The sequence below is a fragment of the Rhynchophorus ferrugineus genome, unplaced genomic scaffold (assembly GCF_030347505.1).
Source record: "Rhynchophorus ferrugineus isolate W39M unplaced genomic scaffold, kcgeb_rfMv2 rfM9, whole genome shotgun sequence".
Classification (NCBI taxonomy): Eukaryota; Metazoa; Arthropoda; class Insecta; order Coleoptera; family Curculionidae; genus Rhynchophorus; species Rhynchophorus ferrugineus.
Window position 1 is genome coordinate 17,123,774 of NW_027472588.1, and position 19,572 is coordinate 17,143,345.

Below are 19,572 nucleotides of genomic sequence, written 5' to 3' on the forward strand. Positions count from 1 at the left end.
TACCCACCTTATAGTTCAGATTTAGCCCTCAGTGATTTTTTATTATTTGTGGAGCTCCAAGGAAGCTCTAGGAAAAGAGTTATGGTTCAGATGAGGCAATTGTGGAAGCAATACCTTGAGAAAGAATATATGAATATAGTATCTCTATTGCTTTTGAATATAGTAGTGAACGAAATTATACTAAAAGTTTGTAATAACAAAAATGGCGTTCAACATAATGTTATAAACTTCTCAACTGATCTAATGTTCGTTGATGATAGTGCTATATTATCTGATAGATATATTAAGGCTTCTAGCATATTTCATGATTTAGTGCGCACTACAGACATATGAATTAATAATTAAAATTAAAAATTATTAAGAACTGACATACTACCTACTATTGCAAATCTAAAAGGTATCTATTTATAACAACTACAGGAGTTCAAGTATTTCAGATCAGTAATATAGGAGAAGATAATCCTTCTAATATGGTGCATGTGACAGAGAGTAAATATTACAATAAAGACTAAAATCAGCTTCTTTCGAAAGCGTATCTTGCCAATCGTTCCTTTGCAAAATCTTAATCTTTTATTTTTCAGATCGCTCACTATTTTCTCTATTCTTCTGGCCTTAAACCATGTCTTTTTTGGTTGTGACTTTCATCCAATGGCTCTACGTTGTGACTTTCATCCAAAAGATCGATTTCGCCACAGATATTTGTAAGGAATTCATTTTCCTTTTATTCAACAAACATATTGAAATTATTTTAATACCCATTGATCCGTTCAACACGCATGGTGCGTGTTGAACAAGTGGTCTTAGACAAGCGAGAACTGTTGCACTCAAACTGAACTATTACTGTAAATAAGCTGTAAATGGCAATTTCTTCTCCTGTATTGTTAGTGTTATTTGTTCTAAGTGGACAGTGTTAATATTTATTGTAGCGGGCAACCCGTCAGTTCCTAATACTTTGACCTTTTTTTTATTAATTCCCAAATCAAATAGCTCAACATCTATATTATCAAATACAGCACAATCACCAATGAATATCAGATCAATTAAGAAGTTTTTAGCAGAAACAAACTTCGTAATTATTTTTAAACATTTTGTTTACATAATATAAAAACAAAAAGTGTAAGTAAATCAAATAATGTTGTATGCCATTGCAGTCAGTTAAAATAATTAGAAACAAATATTAATGACAAAAGGCTGTTTACGACTAAAACTATTTGCGAATATTATATTGCATTTCTTCTTTGGATAATAATTATTTTGGATAAAAAATCACTTTCTTCTCTTGATACTTTCGACTACAGATGGCAAATTGAACCTGACAAAAGGAGTCATAAATAATACCATATATTAATTATAACGCATGCATTTTGTTGTTGAAACATTAGATATATACAGCATGTGAAAATAACATATATCCTTAAAACAAAATTCGCCTCTTTCGAAAGCGTATCTTGTCAATCAATTGAACCTGCCTGCCGAATGAAAGCTGGATTCGAAGAAAGTTGTTCCTGAGAAAGTTCTGAGGCGAAAATGACCTTTTGAGTGGAGGATGCAATAAACAGTACCGAAAAAGATAAAGACCAACATCATCGAAAATATTCTGAAAATCAAGAGACTAACGTTGGCAAAGGCTAGAGCAACTGCAGCCGATTGCAAATGGTGGCGAGATTTAGTGAAGATTGCAGTACCAATAGCACCATATTTGTTGGAAAGTAGGCACTCTCAAATGCCGATTATGAATATATGCTGATGACAATGAAGTAAAGTCTATTTTGAGAGAAGAAACCAATCACTCTAGGAAGAAAATTCAGAATCTCGATCAACAATTATTAATATAAAATTACATTAAATTAATACTATCAGTATAATACAATTCACGTTCACTCACTGTTTTTTATTCATTTATCTATGCTGGGATACTGCGATTATAACTGTCGGAGGCAATAGCAAACGAAAATTATAACAGGCAATATAAATAATTGGACACAAGCCTGGAAAATAAAAATTAACGAAACTAAATCTGTGCTATACAATTCATCTACAATCAGACCATACAAGCACCAATAACAGTAAATAATACTATCATTCCATATAGCAACAACGCTAAATATCTCGGAATGGATATTGGTGCAAAACTTCGCTGGAAGGAACTTATAAAGAAGAAAAGAAAAGAACTGGAACTGAAATATAGGAATATGTATTAGCTAATTGGAATAAAATCACAATAAGTACAAAATAAATTGCTACTATATAAGCAAATACTGATAGCCATATGGACATACGGAGTTCAATTATGGGGATGTTCTGCAAAGAGTAACATAAACAAAATAGAAAATTTTCAGAACAAAGTCCTGAGAAATATTGTGGGCGCACCCAAATACTACTGGACTGACCACCTACATCGAAAGCTTCAGATACCCACAGTCAGTCAAGAAATCAAGAGAATTGCAAGGGGGCATGAGGAAAGACTCATTCTCATGAGAATATTGAACTATTGCAGCTTTTGAATACCACCAGAATAGGACGCAGAGTCAAAAGGATCAAACCATCTGATCTTGTGTAGGGTTGTGTAGTGATGTGCATATAATAAAAAAAGACAGCAGTGACATGTATAAACATTATTTCACCAGAGACTGAGATAGGGCCGATGGGTCCTCCTAGTTATATACCTAGATTTAAGTTATCATAAAGACAAATTGTAGGTTAGTTGGAGACGACTACTAACAATGTAATAATTAAATAATTTTAAAAAATCTATACTGAGACAGAGCAACATATTAACACATCGAGTATGAAACAAATTAAGTAATGTTCAGTAACAGTAGTTTTTCACATTTACGGTGACTGAATCAATATTCTATATAATAAAAGAACAAATATCCGTCAACAACATCGTTGGATAAACAATGCAATTAAAACGGTTTATTGTTACCGCGCTTACATACAAATCCCATTAATTTAAAATTTTAATCTTGCGCATAATGAACAACTAGGTTTAAAGGTCCAATCAATTCACCTTGATTACATAAGGCAATTAAATCTGTTTCGCGAGACACAATAAAAAGGAAACATTTAAGCCGACTATAAAAAACGTCGAAAACCATTTTTTTTTCGGTTAATCTCGTCGAATTTTCTTCTTTTGTTCAATGTCCGCCGTTGCCTCACTAGCCGGCTTAAAAAATCTTCGACGTCTGTGACCTCATTCAACGTAGCGACCGAGTGCGTTTGATTTTCATGTGGAATTTGTGACCCAGTTCAAGAATCAACACACCTGATGATTCGTCGGTGTTTCGTATGGTCATCTCATCGATATAAAGTAATTTTATCTTTTTCTACGCGGTGATAAATGATGATAAATACGATTTTTAAAAATAATAAAAATGGATGAATATCGTTTTTATAGGTACAAATAAATCGTAATGGTTCTAAAAATCCACTAAAATGTAATAACGTATGTATTAACATTTCATCCATAGAAGCGAAAACTGGTGCAACTTGGTCTATCCAACTATTACTTACTATTACAGCTGTAGATGCCACTTTCTTCTTCTATATTACTGATCCCAAGTACTTAAGCTCCTATACTTGTTCTAATAGGATAGCGTTGAGATTTATAGTAGCAATCAACCCGTCAATTTCCTATAGTTTGATATTTTCTTCATCAATTCTAAAATCAAACACCTCAACATCTATATTGGCGAATACGCTATCACCAGCAAATATCAGATCGGTTAAGAAGTTTCTAGCATAATAATGAACATAATTTAAAATCAGAAAAGTATAAGCAAAACAAATAAATGTGTGTGTCATAGCAACCAGTTAACAGAGCAAACAAAAGTCCCTGGCCTGACACATAGATAGCGTTACTAGAATTAAATCCATATGTTTTTTAGTTAGCCCTAACGCTGGAAAGATGCGTGTATAAATTTGACAGCTGTCGGATCATTACTTTGTGAATTATACCATTTTGAGTGAAGCAACTTTAGTTATTGTGAAAAAAATGGATAAAAGTTTAAACGTGGTGAAATAAGCACCGAAGACGGTGAACGGAAAATCAACGGAAAAAATTCTCAAAATGATTTTGAATGGCCGTAAATTGAAATTGAATGAAATAGCAGACACTCTAAAGATATCAACTGAACGTGTACATCATATTCACGAATATTTGGGTATGGGGAAGCTCTGCGCAAAGTGGGTGAGTATATGTGATAATGGATGAAACATGGCTCCATCATTTCACTCCGAAGTCCAATTGACAGTCATCCGAGTCGATTGAAAGATGTCGAGTCCGTGAAAACAATAGCAAAAATCCATGAATTGGGCTTCGAATTGCTTCCTCATCCACCGAATTCTCCAGATCTAGCTCCCAGCGACTATTTCCTGTTCTCAGATCTCAAAAGAATGCTCGATGGGCAGAAATTTTCGTCGAATGAAGAGGTGATCGCCGAAACTGGGGCCTATTTTGAAGCAAAGGACAAATCGTACTACAAAAATGGTATCGAAAAGTTGGAGGGTCGCTATAATCAGTGTATAACTCTTGAAGGGAATTATGTTGAATATAAAAAACTAATGTTGCAAAAAAATGTGTTTTATTATGGTCGGCCGGGGACTTTTCAGTGAACCAGTTAGAAAGCAAGCAGTTCCAATAGTAGGCTTGTTTTGGGGTTCTCCAGTACATAAACGCGGTGGTTTGTAGGAAGCAACATAAACGATGATTCATCGAACCATACCATATTTTTCCAATTATGAAATGTCAGATTTTATGATCACTAACAACTTGTTTCGCAGCTTAGAGTTAGCTTCCGTTATAAAAAGTTTTTGCATTATAAAAAGATTATGCTTTATGGATCTCCCGCGATGCTAGTCTTATCGAAACAGTATTACTCAAGTGAGTTTTTAGATCTGCTGACACTTTTGCCGCATTAGTTTTACATTCTCTGAGCACAAGTCTTTTTAATTTTTGTTGATTCCTCTTCACGGAATTGTGGATATTTCGAAGACTGAGAAATCACACATTTCACTGTTCGCTTACTTTAGCCGTCGCAAAACAAAACGCATAACACAGCACATACTGAAATATAATATACAAGACTCGGCATGTAAATTGAGCAATATTTACACGAAAGCAGTGCTGCCAACAGGTAACAACATATACTAAATTGGATAATTTTAATATTATTTTGTCTATACCCTGTATATAACGAAAAATGAAAATCCAAATACTATATCCACCATATCTATTTCTGAACATATTTCATGTCCTACAAAGTTCTATGAAAATATACCCCTTTTCTATGTTACTTTTAATGCATAATGTTGATTTAATTTTTATTAACGTTATATTTTGTTATTAGCCAGATTTACTACAAACAAGAATAAGATTTACCCACATATTAGTTCACAAGTCATATTTGCCACACTCTTAACAATTCGTAAAAATTTCGATCTGTGTATGTATAAATATTTTTTAAGGATTAATACAAAGATGGTGAAACTAGAATTAAATTACAAAACAAATAAATTAATAAACAATATTAAATCGCTTTGCGTCATCCTGTAACTATAATTCTATAAGTGTCATTATTTTCCCCCAAATAAACGAGTACAACATACTTTCTCTGTGCTCTAATCATGTCAACTTTTGTACAAACAAAACACAATTTGCGAGAAACGCTGCTCTTTTATTTTAATCTTAAGTAAAGTGTGAAGCATATGGTATATGGATTCAAAATAGTGATGTTAATGTTGCTAAACCAATATGTTGCTATTGTTGCCTCAGAACACAACTTCTCGACTTCAGAAAATCTTAATCCTTTATTTTTCAGATCGCTCACTACTTTCTCTACTCTTTTGACCTTAAACCATGTCTTTTCTGGAGCTCTCCGTTGTGATTTCCATCCAAAAGATCGGTTTCGCCACAGACATTTGTGAGGAATTCATTTTCCTTTTATTCAACAAACATATTATATAACTATTTTAATACGCATTGATCTATTCAACACGCGCCATCTTAGTAAAGCCAGAGCCATTGCAGTCAATCTGAACTATTACTGTAAATGAGCTGTAAATGTCAATTTATTCTCCTGTATTGTTACTGTTATTTGTTCTAATTGGAAAGCGTTAATATGTATAACAATTAAAAATTTAAAATTTAAAACAAAAATGTGTAAGGGAAACAAATACATTTGTATTCCATTGCAATCAGTCAAAATAGTTAGAACGAATATTAATCACAAAAAAACTATTTACGACTGAAACTACTTGCGAATATTATATTGCATTTCTTCTTTGGATAATAATTATTTTGGATAAGAAATCACTTTCTTCTCTTGATACTTTCGACTACAGATGGCAAATTGAACCTGACAAAAGGAGTCATAAATAATACCATATATTAATTATAACGCATGCATTTTGTTGCTGCAACATTTGGTACATACGGCATGTGAAAATATATCGTTAAAACAAAAACAATTAAAAATTTCACTGTTTCTAATGTGCTACCGGTATTCCCGAATATAATAAAGGTTTTAAATTTAAGTAGTTACTAAGCAACTGTATTTATGTTACACTTAACTAACATTATTAATTACATTATGTTTCTGTTATTATTACTTGAGAATATTGACCCTAACATTGTGACTTTGACTTTGAAACTAAACTATATACATTCATGCTAAGCAATAAATATATTATCATTATATATTTTTCGCTAATACAACATCCATGGTTATAGAGATAATTTTTTATGTAGGGATAATACATTTTGTGTAATAATGTTTATACAAAACCTAGTCATAATCATCAAACAACATTTGCATTATGTTTATATATATATATATATATATATATATATATATATATATATATAATTCTTCTGCCCGTGTGTATGTGTGTATATCACTGAACACCTCCTAAACGGTTACATTGATTTTGATGAAACTTTTTGTGTATGTGTATTCGATAACAGTTTAGATTCACAATCGGTCCCGATAGGAAATTTTTAAAAATTTTAAACGTTTATCGATTATGACAACATATCACAACAAAATTATCCAAACATACTGCTGATAGTAGTATAAGTTGGCAGGATTCGATAGTTTACGATTAATTACTACTGGAAAAGCATCCTCTCTCATGGATCTCTTCAGTTATATTCATGATAGCCACTATTTTTAATTTAAAAGTTGTAACTTGAATGATCAATATATATACATAATATTATACATGTTTGTAGTATAGATTTACCATAAAATTACTTGTTTATTATAACAGAATGTACACATTTCTTATGCCTTTAACTTTACTCTAACCTTACTGCATATGTGTCTTAATATTTAAAAAATAAATTGATAAATATTCATATATTAAAATAAATTTTAACGCATATATTTTATAATAACTAAACTCAGATTATTATGGTACGTTTTTGGAAGAAGTTGATATAAGAATTCCAAATTATACCAAATTATTAATCCATCAAATAAAATTTTAGAATATTTATGTATATTTTCTATTTCAATTTTCACAAACTTATTTAAAACCTTTAATATGTCATAAATTATATGCACAAATTCTCAATAATAATAAAAAACTAACTACTAATTCCCGTTCTTTTAATTTTAGTATATATGCGAAATCAACAATAACAAAATTATTCTAAAAGCTTTCTAATTATAGCAATATATTTCGTAATATCTCAATAAAACTACTCATAATGATATTTATTACCAAGTATATGCACTAGAGTATTGTATGTAATAACTCTATTTATATTTTTATTTATATTGAAAACTATTATAGAGGGAAAGAACCTAATACCTACACACTTCGAGTTTATTAACAAACATTCAACAATTGACAAGGTACATAGAATAATAACATGAAAAATCCTACGAAGGTAAAAATGTATGTTCAGTTATATTTTTAGATGTAGCACAAGCCTTCGATAAGGTTGACATAACGGCCTTCTTTATAAGTTATAGAAAATGTTACCGAAACAATATACTGAACTATTAAAATCTTACACTACAGCCAGAATTAAGTAAGAACAAGCCTACTCTCGAATACAAGAAGCTAAAGCAGGTGTACCACAAGGAATGGTATTGAGGTCAATAATTTACCGACTCTACATATGTGATATACCACAAACGGAAAATGTCACGATGTCTACATTTACTGATAAGACTGCCATTCTTGTTGTTGAAGATAACAAAGAAGACACAAAATAATTACAACAGGCAAGTGATACTATAAACAATTAGCCCCAAACCTAGAAAAAAAATTAACGAAATTAAATATGTGCATGTGCAGTTAATCACACCTCACAAGCACCGATAGTAATAAATAATATCATATTGAAATAAGGCTAAGTATCTCGAATTGATGCAAAACTCCACTGGAAGCAACATGTAAAAAAGAAAAGGAAAGAACGTTCAAATATAGGAAAATATATTGGATAAATGAAAGAAAATCACAATTATCAGTACATAATAAATTCCTATTATACAAGCAAGTAATGAAACCTATACGGATATATGGAATTAAATTATTCGGATGTCCCCAAAAAGTAATGCAATACAAAGTTCTGAGAAGTATTGTATTGGAACCTAGATGCTACAGGACTGAGTACTTACACCGAGACCTTCATTTGATCTCGTGTTGTGTTATAAATATTATTACCAATTAGCAGAGACTGAGATTGGGCCGATGGGTCCTCCTAGATATATAGCTATATTTAAGTTATTGTAAAGACAAATTATAGATTAGTTGGCAACGAATAGTAACAATATAATAAATAAATTTAAAAAAATATAATGGAACATTGCATTTTGTAAAATTTCATTTTTAATCAAATTTTATACATTTAAAATTTTAATATGTTTTACTGTTACTCTGCAAAACAGTTAGCGCAACATTTTTAAACCATAATTCAATGGTTGAAACAAAAAAATGCGGATATTAACCCTGTTAGTTCCTGTCAAGGACATTCGATTTGTTTTCCTCGTTAATTGACTACCGATCGACGGGTGAAAGTACCACCGGGGATCAACCATCACCTATCGAATCATTCCACAACTGTCAAGAAATACTACATTTTCATTCATCGAATTAAATGAGCGACCGCTTGTTCGTCCAAACGGTGACGTTTCCAACCAACACCAATACACACAAAAACACTGGTTATTACCTGGCACTTAACTGGAACACTAACCGATACCGACGCGGCTTGTTTCTGACAAGAATCACTATTTTTCCGTCACTGAAAAACAGAAAACTGTCTCGATTTTTCTTTTTATCTTCGCGATGTGTCGTTCACGTCAACTGAACATACGGTACGTTAAACGAGGTGGTTCGACCGACGAAGCCAGCGGTACCATTATAAAATTGCAGTACGTCAGTCGGCTGGTACGAAGGAGCCACGGCGGAAGAGGGGGCAACATTCCTACGGTATACAGGTAAATCCATCGAGATTGAAATAGTTGGAGCACGGCCGATCCTGTTTACCTATTATTGAACATTCTTGAAATCTTTATGTATAATTAGTGGATACACGTTTTTAATAATAACTATTATACGTAATATATATTTAAACAACATTACCCATTCTTCGAAAACAATTAAATCCAATTATGTGTTATCTAAGAGGTTTTTAGGAATGTTATTTAATTTGGTTCAGGTAAAAGTAGACTACATGGAAATAAATAAGATATAGTATATGATTAAGCCTAATCAAGCACATCAAATCAATTTGATTATGTATGACGATTTTATTGTTATGATTGAGTTATTGTTGAGGTATCAATTTAGTTAACGATATTTAAAATATTCTTTGAAATACAATTAATCATGATGCAGTTATATTAAGTTATTAATATTTTAAAACAATTAATGGAATGGAAAATTAACAAGCTTAACTCAAATTAAAACTTGGATACTGATTATGTTGCTGAAATGTACGAACACGTTCTTTTTTCACTAAATATCTTAAATTAATATAAATAAAAGTTTAAAAAATAGACATTGACAGCATTAATGAAAATTAAAAAAATAAAACAAAACTGATGTCAAATATGACATATTTGAGTGTCAAAGTAACAGCATTCAATTCAACAGTGTATTTTCAAATATTTGTAAGGTATTTGGTTTGCGATTTCTTCACGCCACTAATCGGCTCTAAATGTGCCTTATATGTTTAGATTCTTTCCCTTGTAACTTTATATTTTTCATCCAATACCATCTGTATACTTTGCATATTCTAAACATATAAACAGTGTCATCACACATATATACCCCAGACATGTTTTTTAATAACTGCTATATACAATAACACTAACATTGATACATAAACAATATGCCAACAATGTTAATACAATGTCATAACTTTTCACATCATCTATCATTATGTAAAATTTGCAAATTTTCCTATTCTAGCAATTTTGTTAATATTCTGACATCTGTCACAAAATATATTATAGTTTTTTTCACATGTGTATAACGGACCAATGATACAATATATTTTGCCCGTCTCCCTATAGTTTTGTAAAATTTTCGTTGTTATTTTCAAACGATGGGTAAAATAAAATATCATGTTATATATGAAATATCGTGTCTTGTGAGGTTGTCTTTTATTTCATAAACAAGACAAATGTTACATACTATAAGCTATAATAGAAAACAAATGAATAATTTGAAAAAAATTCTAATATAACTTTATAGCTAATTTCATTTAATAATATACTAGAAAGAATAATATTTTTTTAATAATTTTAAAAATTTTCTAAAATAATCAGAACCACCATAATTATTTAATAACTTTTCTAAAATTAATTTATCTGATTTATAACCTTTTATACCTTGCAACAAAACAATATTTCAAATATACAAAAATATATTGTGATCAGAAATTGACCAACTCCAACTATTATTATCTCGATTGTTGTGGCTTTCTTCGCGAAACGTAGGAATACCTCGACTCATTCGTCTCAATGTGGGTACCTCAGCCACTCCTTGGACAATGGTTTCGATTAACACGCAGCGAGGCAGAGTGTGTTTCGAAAACAGCGCTCGTTAAATGCCAAGAAAGGCGAAATCTGCCGTTTTCCACGGAATTTTTGCACGTCCAATATTATCGAACCGATTCGCAAAAAGAGAAATGGGTTAATAATATACAATGCGCCTTGTCTTGAATGCAGACCGTCATAATAGGTGAGTATAAAGTGCCAAAAAATCACTTACCTGCTCTGAGACCATCTGCTTACAATTTTTTAGCTTATTTCTGCAATGGTGATTTTTACAAAATTCGAACAACATAAAAAAGTAGTAATAATCTGTCAATTCCTTTAACTAGTCATATTTCGAGAATTTGAATTTAATTTTTTTCTTTTATAAACGTGGTTATAAAAAAAACTTAAGTATTAAAGATTTTATCCCGTAGTATTACCTAAAGTATTAAATTATTTAATCATAATATTTATTAAATTTATTACATATAAAATATACATAAAGTATTAAATATAATGTTACAAAATTCTTTCACAAAACATATAAAAAATACTAATCAAAAATAATAATTATCAATATTAATTGATTTATATATATCGTATATTACATGTAATGGGAAACGGATAAGATCATAAAACGAACGGCCAAATCATATAATTCAATTCAATATATACAACCAAATATACTCGAAATCAAAATCAAATTTATATTGAATAAAATAATGTTTTATTAAAGTTAACTCTAAGATTTCATTGAAAACGTAATTTACATAGAAGGCGTTTAAAACCCACACACATAAAAACAATGAGAAAATAACTCTGCGGCTAAATATAACATCTAACCATAAAAGCTATAAACTCATGATATATCTTGTCCATTCTTCAGTAGCGTAAATATTGAATTGAATTTTAAAATCTGAAATAGTCTACATTCAAGACATATGACTAGTATTTTCTTCTGAACGAAGATAATTCCAGTCAGTAAAAGCTGAAGGAATTTAAAGCTCTAGTGGCATTTTAAAATCCACACAAAACAACAGCCATCACCGAATCGGATCGCCCAAACACTACTTACCTGGAACTGTTTCTCTGTTGAACTTGATATCGACCCGGTGGGGTAAGGCTTGATGAGGCGTGAAAGCTGCCCGAAACCGTTGACCTCCAAGGCTCCTCACGCTAGAGGTGACACGTCCTCCTTCCACCAGTATCTCCAAGTCACCGGAACCAGCACCGCTTCCGTCAACTGAATGAAAACAATATAAATAATATAAACAATATAAATATTAATATAAATTATACAGTAATAATGTTCGATAGTTTCAGATATCTTTCTACACCAGTTATTAATTATAGTTATATGAAAACATAGTAAATATGAAAATAAATTAATGTTATTTTTAAGAGGAATTTCAATTGAAAAGTTCAAGGACTCGCACATAGATGGCGCTGCTATAATTACATCCATGTGTTTTTAGTTAGCCCTAACCATCAAAAGATACGTGTATAAATTTGACAGCTGTCAGATCATTAGTTTGTGAATTATAGCATTATGAGTGAAACAACTTTTGTTATTGTGGAAAAATGGATAAAAATGAATTTTGCGTGTTGACAAAATATTGCTTTTTGAAGGTAAAAATACAGTTGAAGCAAAATCTTGCTTGATGCCGAGATTTCGGACACTGCTCCAGGAAAATCAACCATCAAGGATTGATATGCTAACTTAGACATTGTGAAATAAGCACCAAAGACGGTGAACGCAGTGGACGACCAAAAGAAGTTGTTACCGACGAAATAGCATACACGAATGAAATAGCAGACACTCTACTCATCAACTGAAAGTATACATCATATCATTCACGAATATTTAGGTATGAGAAATCTCTGTGCAAAGTGGGTGCCGCGCGTGCTCATTTTTGACCAAAAACAAAGACGAGTTGATGATTCGGAGCAGCGTTTGAAGATGATCAAGCATATTAAACCCGAGTTTTTGCGTCAATATGCGACAATTGATTAAACATGGCTCCATCATTTCACCCCGAAGTCCAATCGACAGTCATTCGAGTGGACTGCACACGGTGAACCTTCTCCTCCAAAGCGTGGGAAACGCAACAGTCAACAGTTTGACAGTCACCGTGTCAAAAATCCATGAATTGGGCTTCGAACTGCTTTCTACTATTGTATTCTACAGATTTGGCCGCCAGCGACTATTTCCTGTTCTCAGATCTCAAAAGAATAAAAAATTCCCGCTGGGAAAAAAATTTCATCGAATGAAGCGGTGATCCCCGAAACTGAGGCCTATTTTGAATCAAAGGACAAATCGTACTACAAAAATGGTATCGAAAAGTTGGAAAAAAAACTAATTTTGGCAAAAATATGTGTTTTACTATGGTGGGCCGGGGACTTTTCAATTAACCTGTTATACAAATTGTTATGTAAATTGAATATACTTAACGAGAAAAAATCTTATTTATTATATATCACTTTAAAAATGAAAAACTGCATTCAACCAACCAAGGAGTAACGTATTTTATTTGCATTATTTTTTAATGTTATTATTTATTATATTATATAGATTATTATTAATCAGTTATTGTTAATTAAATAATGAAAAACTAATATCACACGAGTGCACCAAAACAAATTTAATACAGTTTAAGTAAAGAACTTATATTTGACTAATTATAACACACCTTGAAAAACATTAGAAATAAAAACTAGATTAGAAATGCCCTTTTCTAAAACCTCTTAAGATTAGTTCAGAATCAATTTACAATCAAGGAATCAAGGAATTTTCATCGATATTTTCTCAATTCAGCGTTTTTTTTTAGAAATTGAAGTTCATTATGCATTCAGATGTTATTTAGCTCAATAAAAATTAACTTATGCAAACGTAATAAGTCATGAAACTACATTTACAGGAACACTATGAAATGGAAATACAGCAAATTGTTTATGAATAATTCAATGTGGACACAAAAATCTATAGAAATAGGGAACAAACTTGGAAATTAGAATTCAGCTCCAAATACATGTAGCTGCCTGAAGAAGTTAACTTCCTATCTTCACCAGTTCATTTCAAATACTAATAAGATTAACACAGTATTATCCTAACATTAGTTATTTATCTCGACTATCTAACTAAATAAAAAACAATTAGTGCTACTATTGTTACACAAAATGCATATATCTGATTCCAAGTAAAGAATAGTAACTTTGCCCTTATTACTGAATAGAAAATATTTAGCAGTCAGTCATCAGATTTAATTAATCAAAATTTTTTATAACAGGTCAATTGAAAGGTCCCCGACCTGACACATATATGGCGCTACTAGAATTAAATCTATATGTTTTTTAGTTGTCGCCAACCCTCAAAAGATACGTGTATAAATTTGACAGCTGTCGGATCATTAGTTTGTGAATTATAGCATTTTGAGTGAAGCAACTTTTGTTCTTATGAAAAAAATCGATAAAAAGGAATTTAGTGTGTTGATAAAATATTGCTTGCTTTATTGAAAGGAAAAAGCTATAATTGATGCAAAAACTTGGCTTGGAGCCGAGTTTCCGGACACTGCCCCAAGAAAATCAACCATTAAGAATTGGTATCCTAAGTTTAGACGTGATGAAATGAGCACCGAAGACGGTGAACGAAGTGGACGCCCAAAAAGGGTTGTTACCGAGGAAAACATTTAAAAAATCCACAAAATGATTTTGAATGACCGTAAATTGAAATTGAATGAAGTAGCAGCCACTTTAAAGATTTAAACCGAACGTATACATCATATAATTCACGAATATTTGGGTATGAGAAAGTTCTGTGCAAAGTGGGTGCCGCGCGAGCTCACTTTTGACCAAAAACTACGACGAGTTGATGATTCGGAGCACTGTTTGATGATGATCAAGCGTAATAAACCCAAGTTTTTGCGTCAATATGTGACAATGGATGAAACGTGGCTCCATCATTTCACTCCGAAGTTCAATCCACAGTCATCCGATGCACACGATGAACCCGCTCCAAAGCGGGGGAAAACGCAACAGTCGGCTGGCAATGTTATGGCGTTTGTATTTTCGGATGCGCATGGAATAATTTTCATTGGCTACTTTGAAAAAGGAAGGACCATCAACAGCGACTATTACAAAGCGACTGTTTGAAGGACGAAAGCGCCGAAAAATGTTCACGTTTGAAGAAAAAGAAAGTGCTGTTCACTAAGACAATGCACCGTTTCAGTGAAAACGATGGCAAAAATCCACGAATTGAGCTTCGACTTGCTTCCTCATCCACTGTGTTCTCCAGATCTCATCCCCAGCGACTATTTCCTGTTCTCAGATCTCAAAAGAAAAAGCTCTAGTAGAATTTTACTATGGTAGACCGGGGACTTTTCAATTGACCTGTTAGTAGAAATAGTATAATGCAGATTAATACATGTTCGTCAGTCCTAACCTAAACTAATTTCTCAAAACTCCTTGTTGAAATTTAAGCATTTTGCTCGATTACTTACTTTCAAATTCCACAGGCTGTCCAAGAACTCCATCTGGAACCGGTTGCACTCTCACTGCCGCTGCTCCTCCTGCAGTATTCTTCAGGCTGCTCTTATATATAGGAGAATTTCTTCCATAACCCCTCTCGTTATAAGTATCCATATTGTTTGTATATTTTTCGGAATAATTATGTTTATAGTCAGAATGGGTTGTATATGATTGCTCGTTTAACAGATATCTGTAAAATATTTTAAAAAACTATTATACTGCTTTTCGTAATAATATTATAACCAATTAAAATTTTTATTTATTTATTATGGAACAAATGGTTTTCGTTTTGTTTTTTCAAAGATTAAAATCGATATGATTATTCAAAGCATTACTGAACATTTTTAAAATTGAAAAAACTAACTATTGCAGACCAAATATAATTAAACACCTTGTCAAATATAGTGAAAATAGACAAAAGAAAAATATATAATCAAAAAAAATAACGATTCAATGAAGCAGGCTTATGAAAATGTGTGCGATCTTTAGGATGATGAGTGCAGAAATTTTGATGTTGAAGATAAATCTCATCCTGAGCAGCCCATCATTGAAAAGTCAATGAAATTCTTAAACACATCGTCCATAATGAGCCATTAATATAAAACTAAGATTAACGTAAGACTAAATTAAATTTAATGGACCTGATACGTATTACTAATAACTGCTGCTATAAAATATTTTTTTAAAAATTGAACCGACTTCAAAAATAAATAACGACTAAAAAGTAATCAAACTTATTTTTTTACACAAAAAAAAACATTTTAAAATAAAATATGTACATAAATAATTGTAATAACTGAATAAAAATAAACAAAAACCTTATTTCACCTATCTACTACACGTATTTTATTACGTATATTATTACTATATACACACAATTTACTTAGCTTAATAATTACCTAAACGTATATATCTATTTACAATATTATTTTAACTACTACTAACTGATCACTTTGTAGTCGGTGCTGAGCAACAAATTAGATTTTTTTTGTTCCTAATTTAATTTTGTGTATATGTAACAAATTTATATTATTATTTTTGTATTGTTTGGGCTTGGTGGCTAAGATTGATTATTTTTTAATTTTTACTGAGTTCGTTATTTATTTTTTGAAATCGGTTCAATTTTTTTGATAAACATATTTTATTTTTCTCTTTTCAGTGTTACATATTTAATCAATAAATTACACATTTATTTAATTTAATACTACAATGGGTAGGCCAATTAAAGGTGCAGCTCGTATGAGGAAAAATAGGAATAAAGAAGCAATTATTGAAAATAAGGAAGGCTTGATACTTCGGGGTCCGCTATCTAGCCTAGGTGATTTGACAAATGTTCTAACTGAACTAGAACAACAAGAAACTATTGTCCGCGCCGGGAATCGAATCCACGACCTCCTTTTGGAAGCTAAACGCTTTAACCACTACACAATAGAAGCAGTAATCAACAATATTTTCATGCTGCAGTTAGTGCTTAAAAAGCAAACTGAATGGCTTTTGCAATGAACGACTTCCGATTTTCGGTCGCATCAACTCAGCGATAACATTATATACAAATATCTGATTATTTTAGATAAAAAAATATGTTTTTCGCGTTTTCCTCGATTCTCCCCCCTTCTCCCATCAGATCCTGACTTGGTTCGAATGGGGTCACCTCGGAAGAACTCTTTCGAATAAAAAAAGAATTTTGAAAATCGGCCCACAATTGACAGAAAAATCGGCGAACATACCTTAAAAAAATATATACAACCGAACATAGAACCTCCTCCTTTTTCGAAGTCGATTAAAAAGGAAACCAATCGATTTTTGAAGTCAATAATTACGGGTAATGAAAATTAAATCATCTATGACAATAAGGTTGGAAATAAACCGTAGGCGAAGTCTGAAGGAGTTTCAAAAAATAAGGAAGGTGCCGAAAGAAGTGTTTGCTGGAAAGTAATTTAGTTTGGATCTAGTGGGATTGACTAATGACGAATGACTGATGCGAATGAAGTGGCTCGTTAAAATCAAAAATTACTGATTAATAGGAAAGGTTTTGGCTTCAAAAGAGGTGATGTTACCTTTTCGCAAAAATATTATTCAAAATCAAAAGAATTTATATAAATAATTTTTCATCCATTCCGTTAACTTCTTCAAATTTAACACACAGTAATAATTATATCAATAAAGTCCGCATTCATAAACTATATTCTAACAATGGTATCAAAAAAAGCGTATACCTGTTATGTTCTTCCGTCTTTTGTCGTCTAGTATCCGAATCTAATTGTGAATCGGTCAAATTCGCCAACGATTCCAAACTTCTTTCGGAAAATATGTTTTTTGTTTTGTTTATCGCATCCCAAGAGTCTCTCCGCGTTGACTGATCAACCATCGATGAAACCTTCACTATGGGACTCGTATCGACTCCTAGAAATCAGCCAAATATTATTACAAATTATTCAAAAATAGTATTAAAGCGCCTACCTTCGCTGTAGTTGTTGAAGCTTCTATTTTCGCTATATCTTTTATCGAATCTAGAAGTTGCTGATGTAGTGTAACCGACATCGGGACTGGTCCCACCAAAACTGGTGCTCCGTGGATCGGATATCTTCATCGATGACATCTTATTAGTGTAAGTGGAATCTGCTGTTTTCTTGGCAAAACTTGGACTAGATGTGTCATATCTTCGTTCATTTAACCTTAACATTGAGAAAATGTTATTCCGATTATTATTTTAATCACTTTATCAATATAATAAATAAGACGAAGAGCGAGACGAATAGAATAAATATAAAGAGAAACATATATTTTTGGACTGTTTGTAATCAGGATAGAGATAATTGTTGTAAATAGTCAATATCACAAATGGTCATTATTGACAGTAAAAAAATTTCCAAATTATATCATAGTGTTTTTATAAAAAGTTTAAAGGATTACTTGTATTGAGGACAACATAAAATAACATTTTGAAACCTTATCTAATTTAAATAGGAAATAAAAGTTAACACAATCGTCATAATAGTAATTATCACTAATTAGATATACTGAATACAGACACTTTCCATACAGGACAGGAAAAGGTTAGATTAAATTGATCCAGCACCAAAAACTATAGACATTTTATAAAAGAACTTTGTTACTATCAAATCATATCATTTAGTTATTATTTTGTACCTAAATTAAACCGCCAATATATATATATATATATATATATTTGTATAAATAGAATAATGCAAGGAATAAATGTAGACATTATGTAACATTAACCGAAAATAAAAATGTTTTATGCTCCAAAACAGTTTATTCCATTACCTGAGTTCAAAAAGTTAGCTCTAGTTTTAGAAATGGAAATAACATTTACAATTTTCTATATTCTACATTTTCTTTTTGTAAAAAATTTGTATAATTGGTTCATCAGTATACAACGAAAATTACAAATTCATTCACAACAAATTTTTGTTACATAAGTAATCTTCCATCTATCATTTGCCTTAATTCACAATCCGACAATTTACCACTTCTTACTCCATTTTAAATTTATGAGTCAGGAGTAGCAAATAAAGACAGTGTGGAACCCAATAATTCATAACCTTGATTTTGAAGAACAAGATGATCAACCGCATAGATTGAACTAATCACAAATGAGTGATCTCATTCGAGATGTGGATTTGTCACAGAAGGAGATTGCAAATCTAGTAGATCCCACCTTCTGGTAAGCGTAATTTTCAACAATTTAGAAAGTAAATGTCATTCAAAAAAAAACAATCACACTTATGTTATCATACGTGAATTATTACGTAAATTTCAATTTTGCGTTGAAAACAAAGACAAACACCTAATTGTTTTACTTGAGGTGTACCCAATTTTTCAAGAAAAATTAGCAAAATATGTCGGTCATTTATCAATCTCGATGGTTGGTTAAACTGGACATATCATATATGGCAAAAAGCTGAAGAAAACAATCAAAATTAAACAACTGTGCTAGTTTAGCTGAAAGCTACTCCCGTTTTCACTAATATATAATGGCACTATTTTATTAATCATTAATTTTGAAACTATTTCAATATAAATC

At 31.4% G+C, this 19,572-nt stretch overlaps 1 protein-coding gene across 4 annotated transcripts in view; it reads right to left on the reverse strand.

The window, feature by feature from the left end:
* Positions 1-19,572, reverse strand: part of jbug (filamin-type immunoglobulin domains fbug) — a 112,553-nt gene that overhangs the window by 39,722 nt on the left and 53,259 nt on the right. For all 4 annotated transcript variants that reach the window (XM_076414311.1, XM_076414312.1, XM_076414313.1 and 1 more), the window contains 4 exons: positions 17,985-18,199; positions 17,741-17,927; positions 15,497-15,714; positions 12,076-12,243 (listed from right to left, as the gene is read on the reverse strand). In XM_076414311.1, coding sequence (XP_076270426.1) covers positions 12,076-12,243; positions 15,497-15,714; positions 17,741-17,927; positions 17,985-18,199 — 788 coding nt within the window. The remainder of the gene's footprint in view (positions 1-12,075; positions 12,244-15,496; positions 15,715-17,740; positions 17,928-17,984; positions 18,200-19,572) is intronic.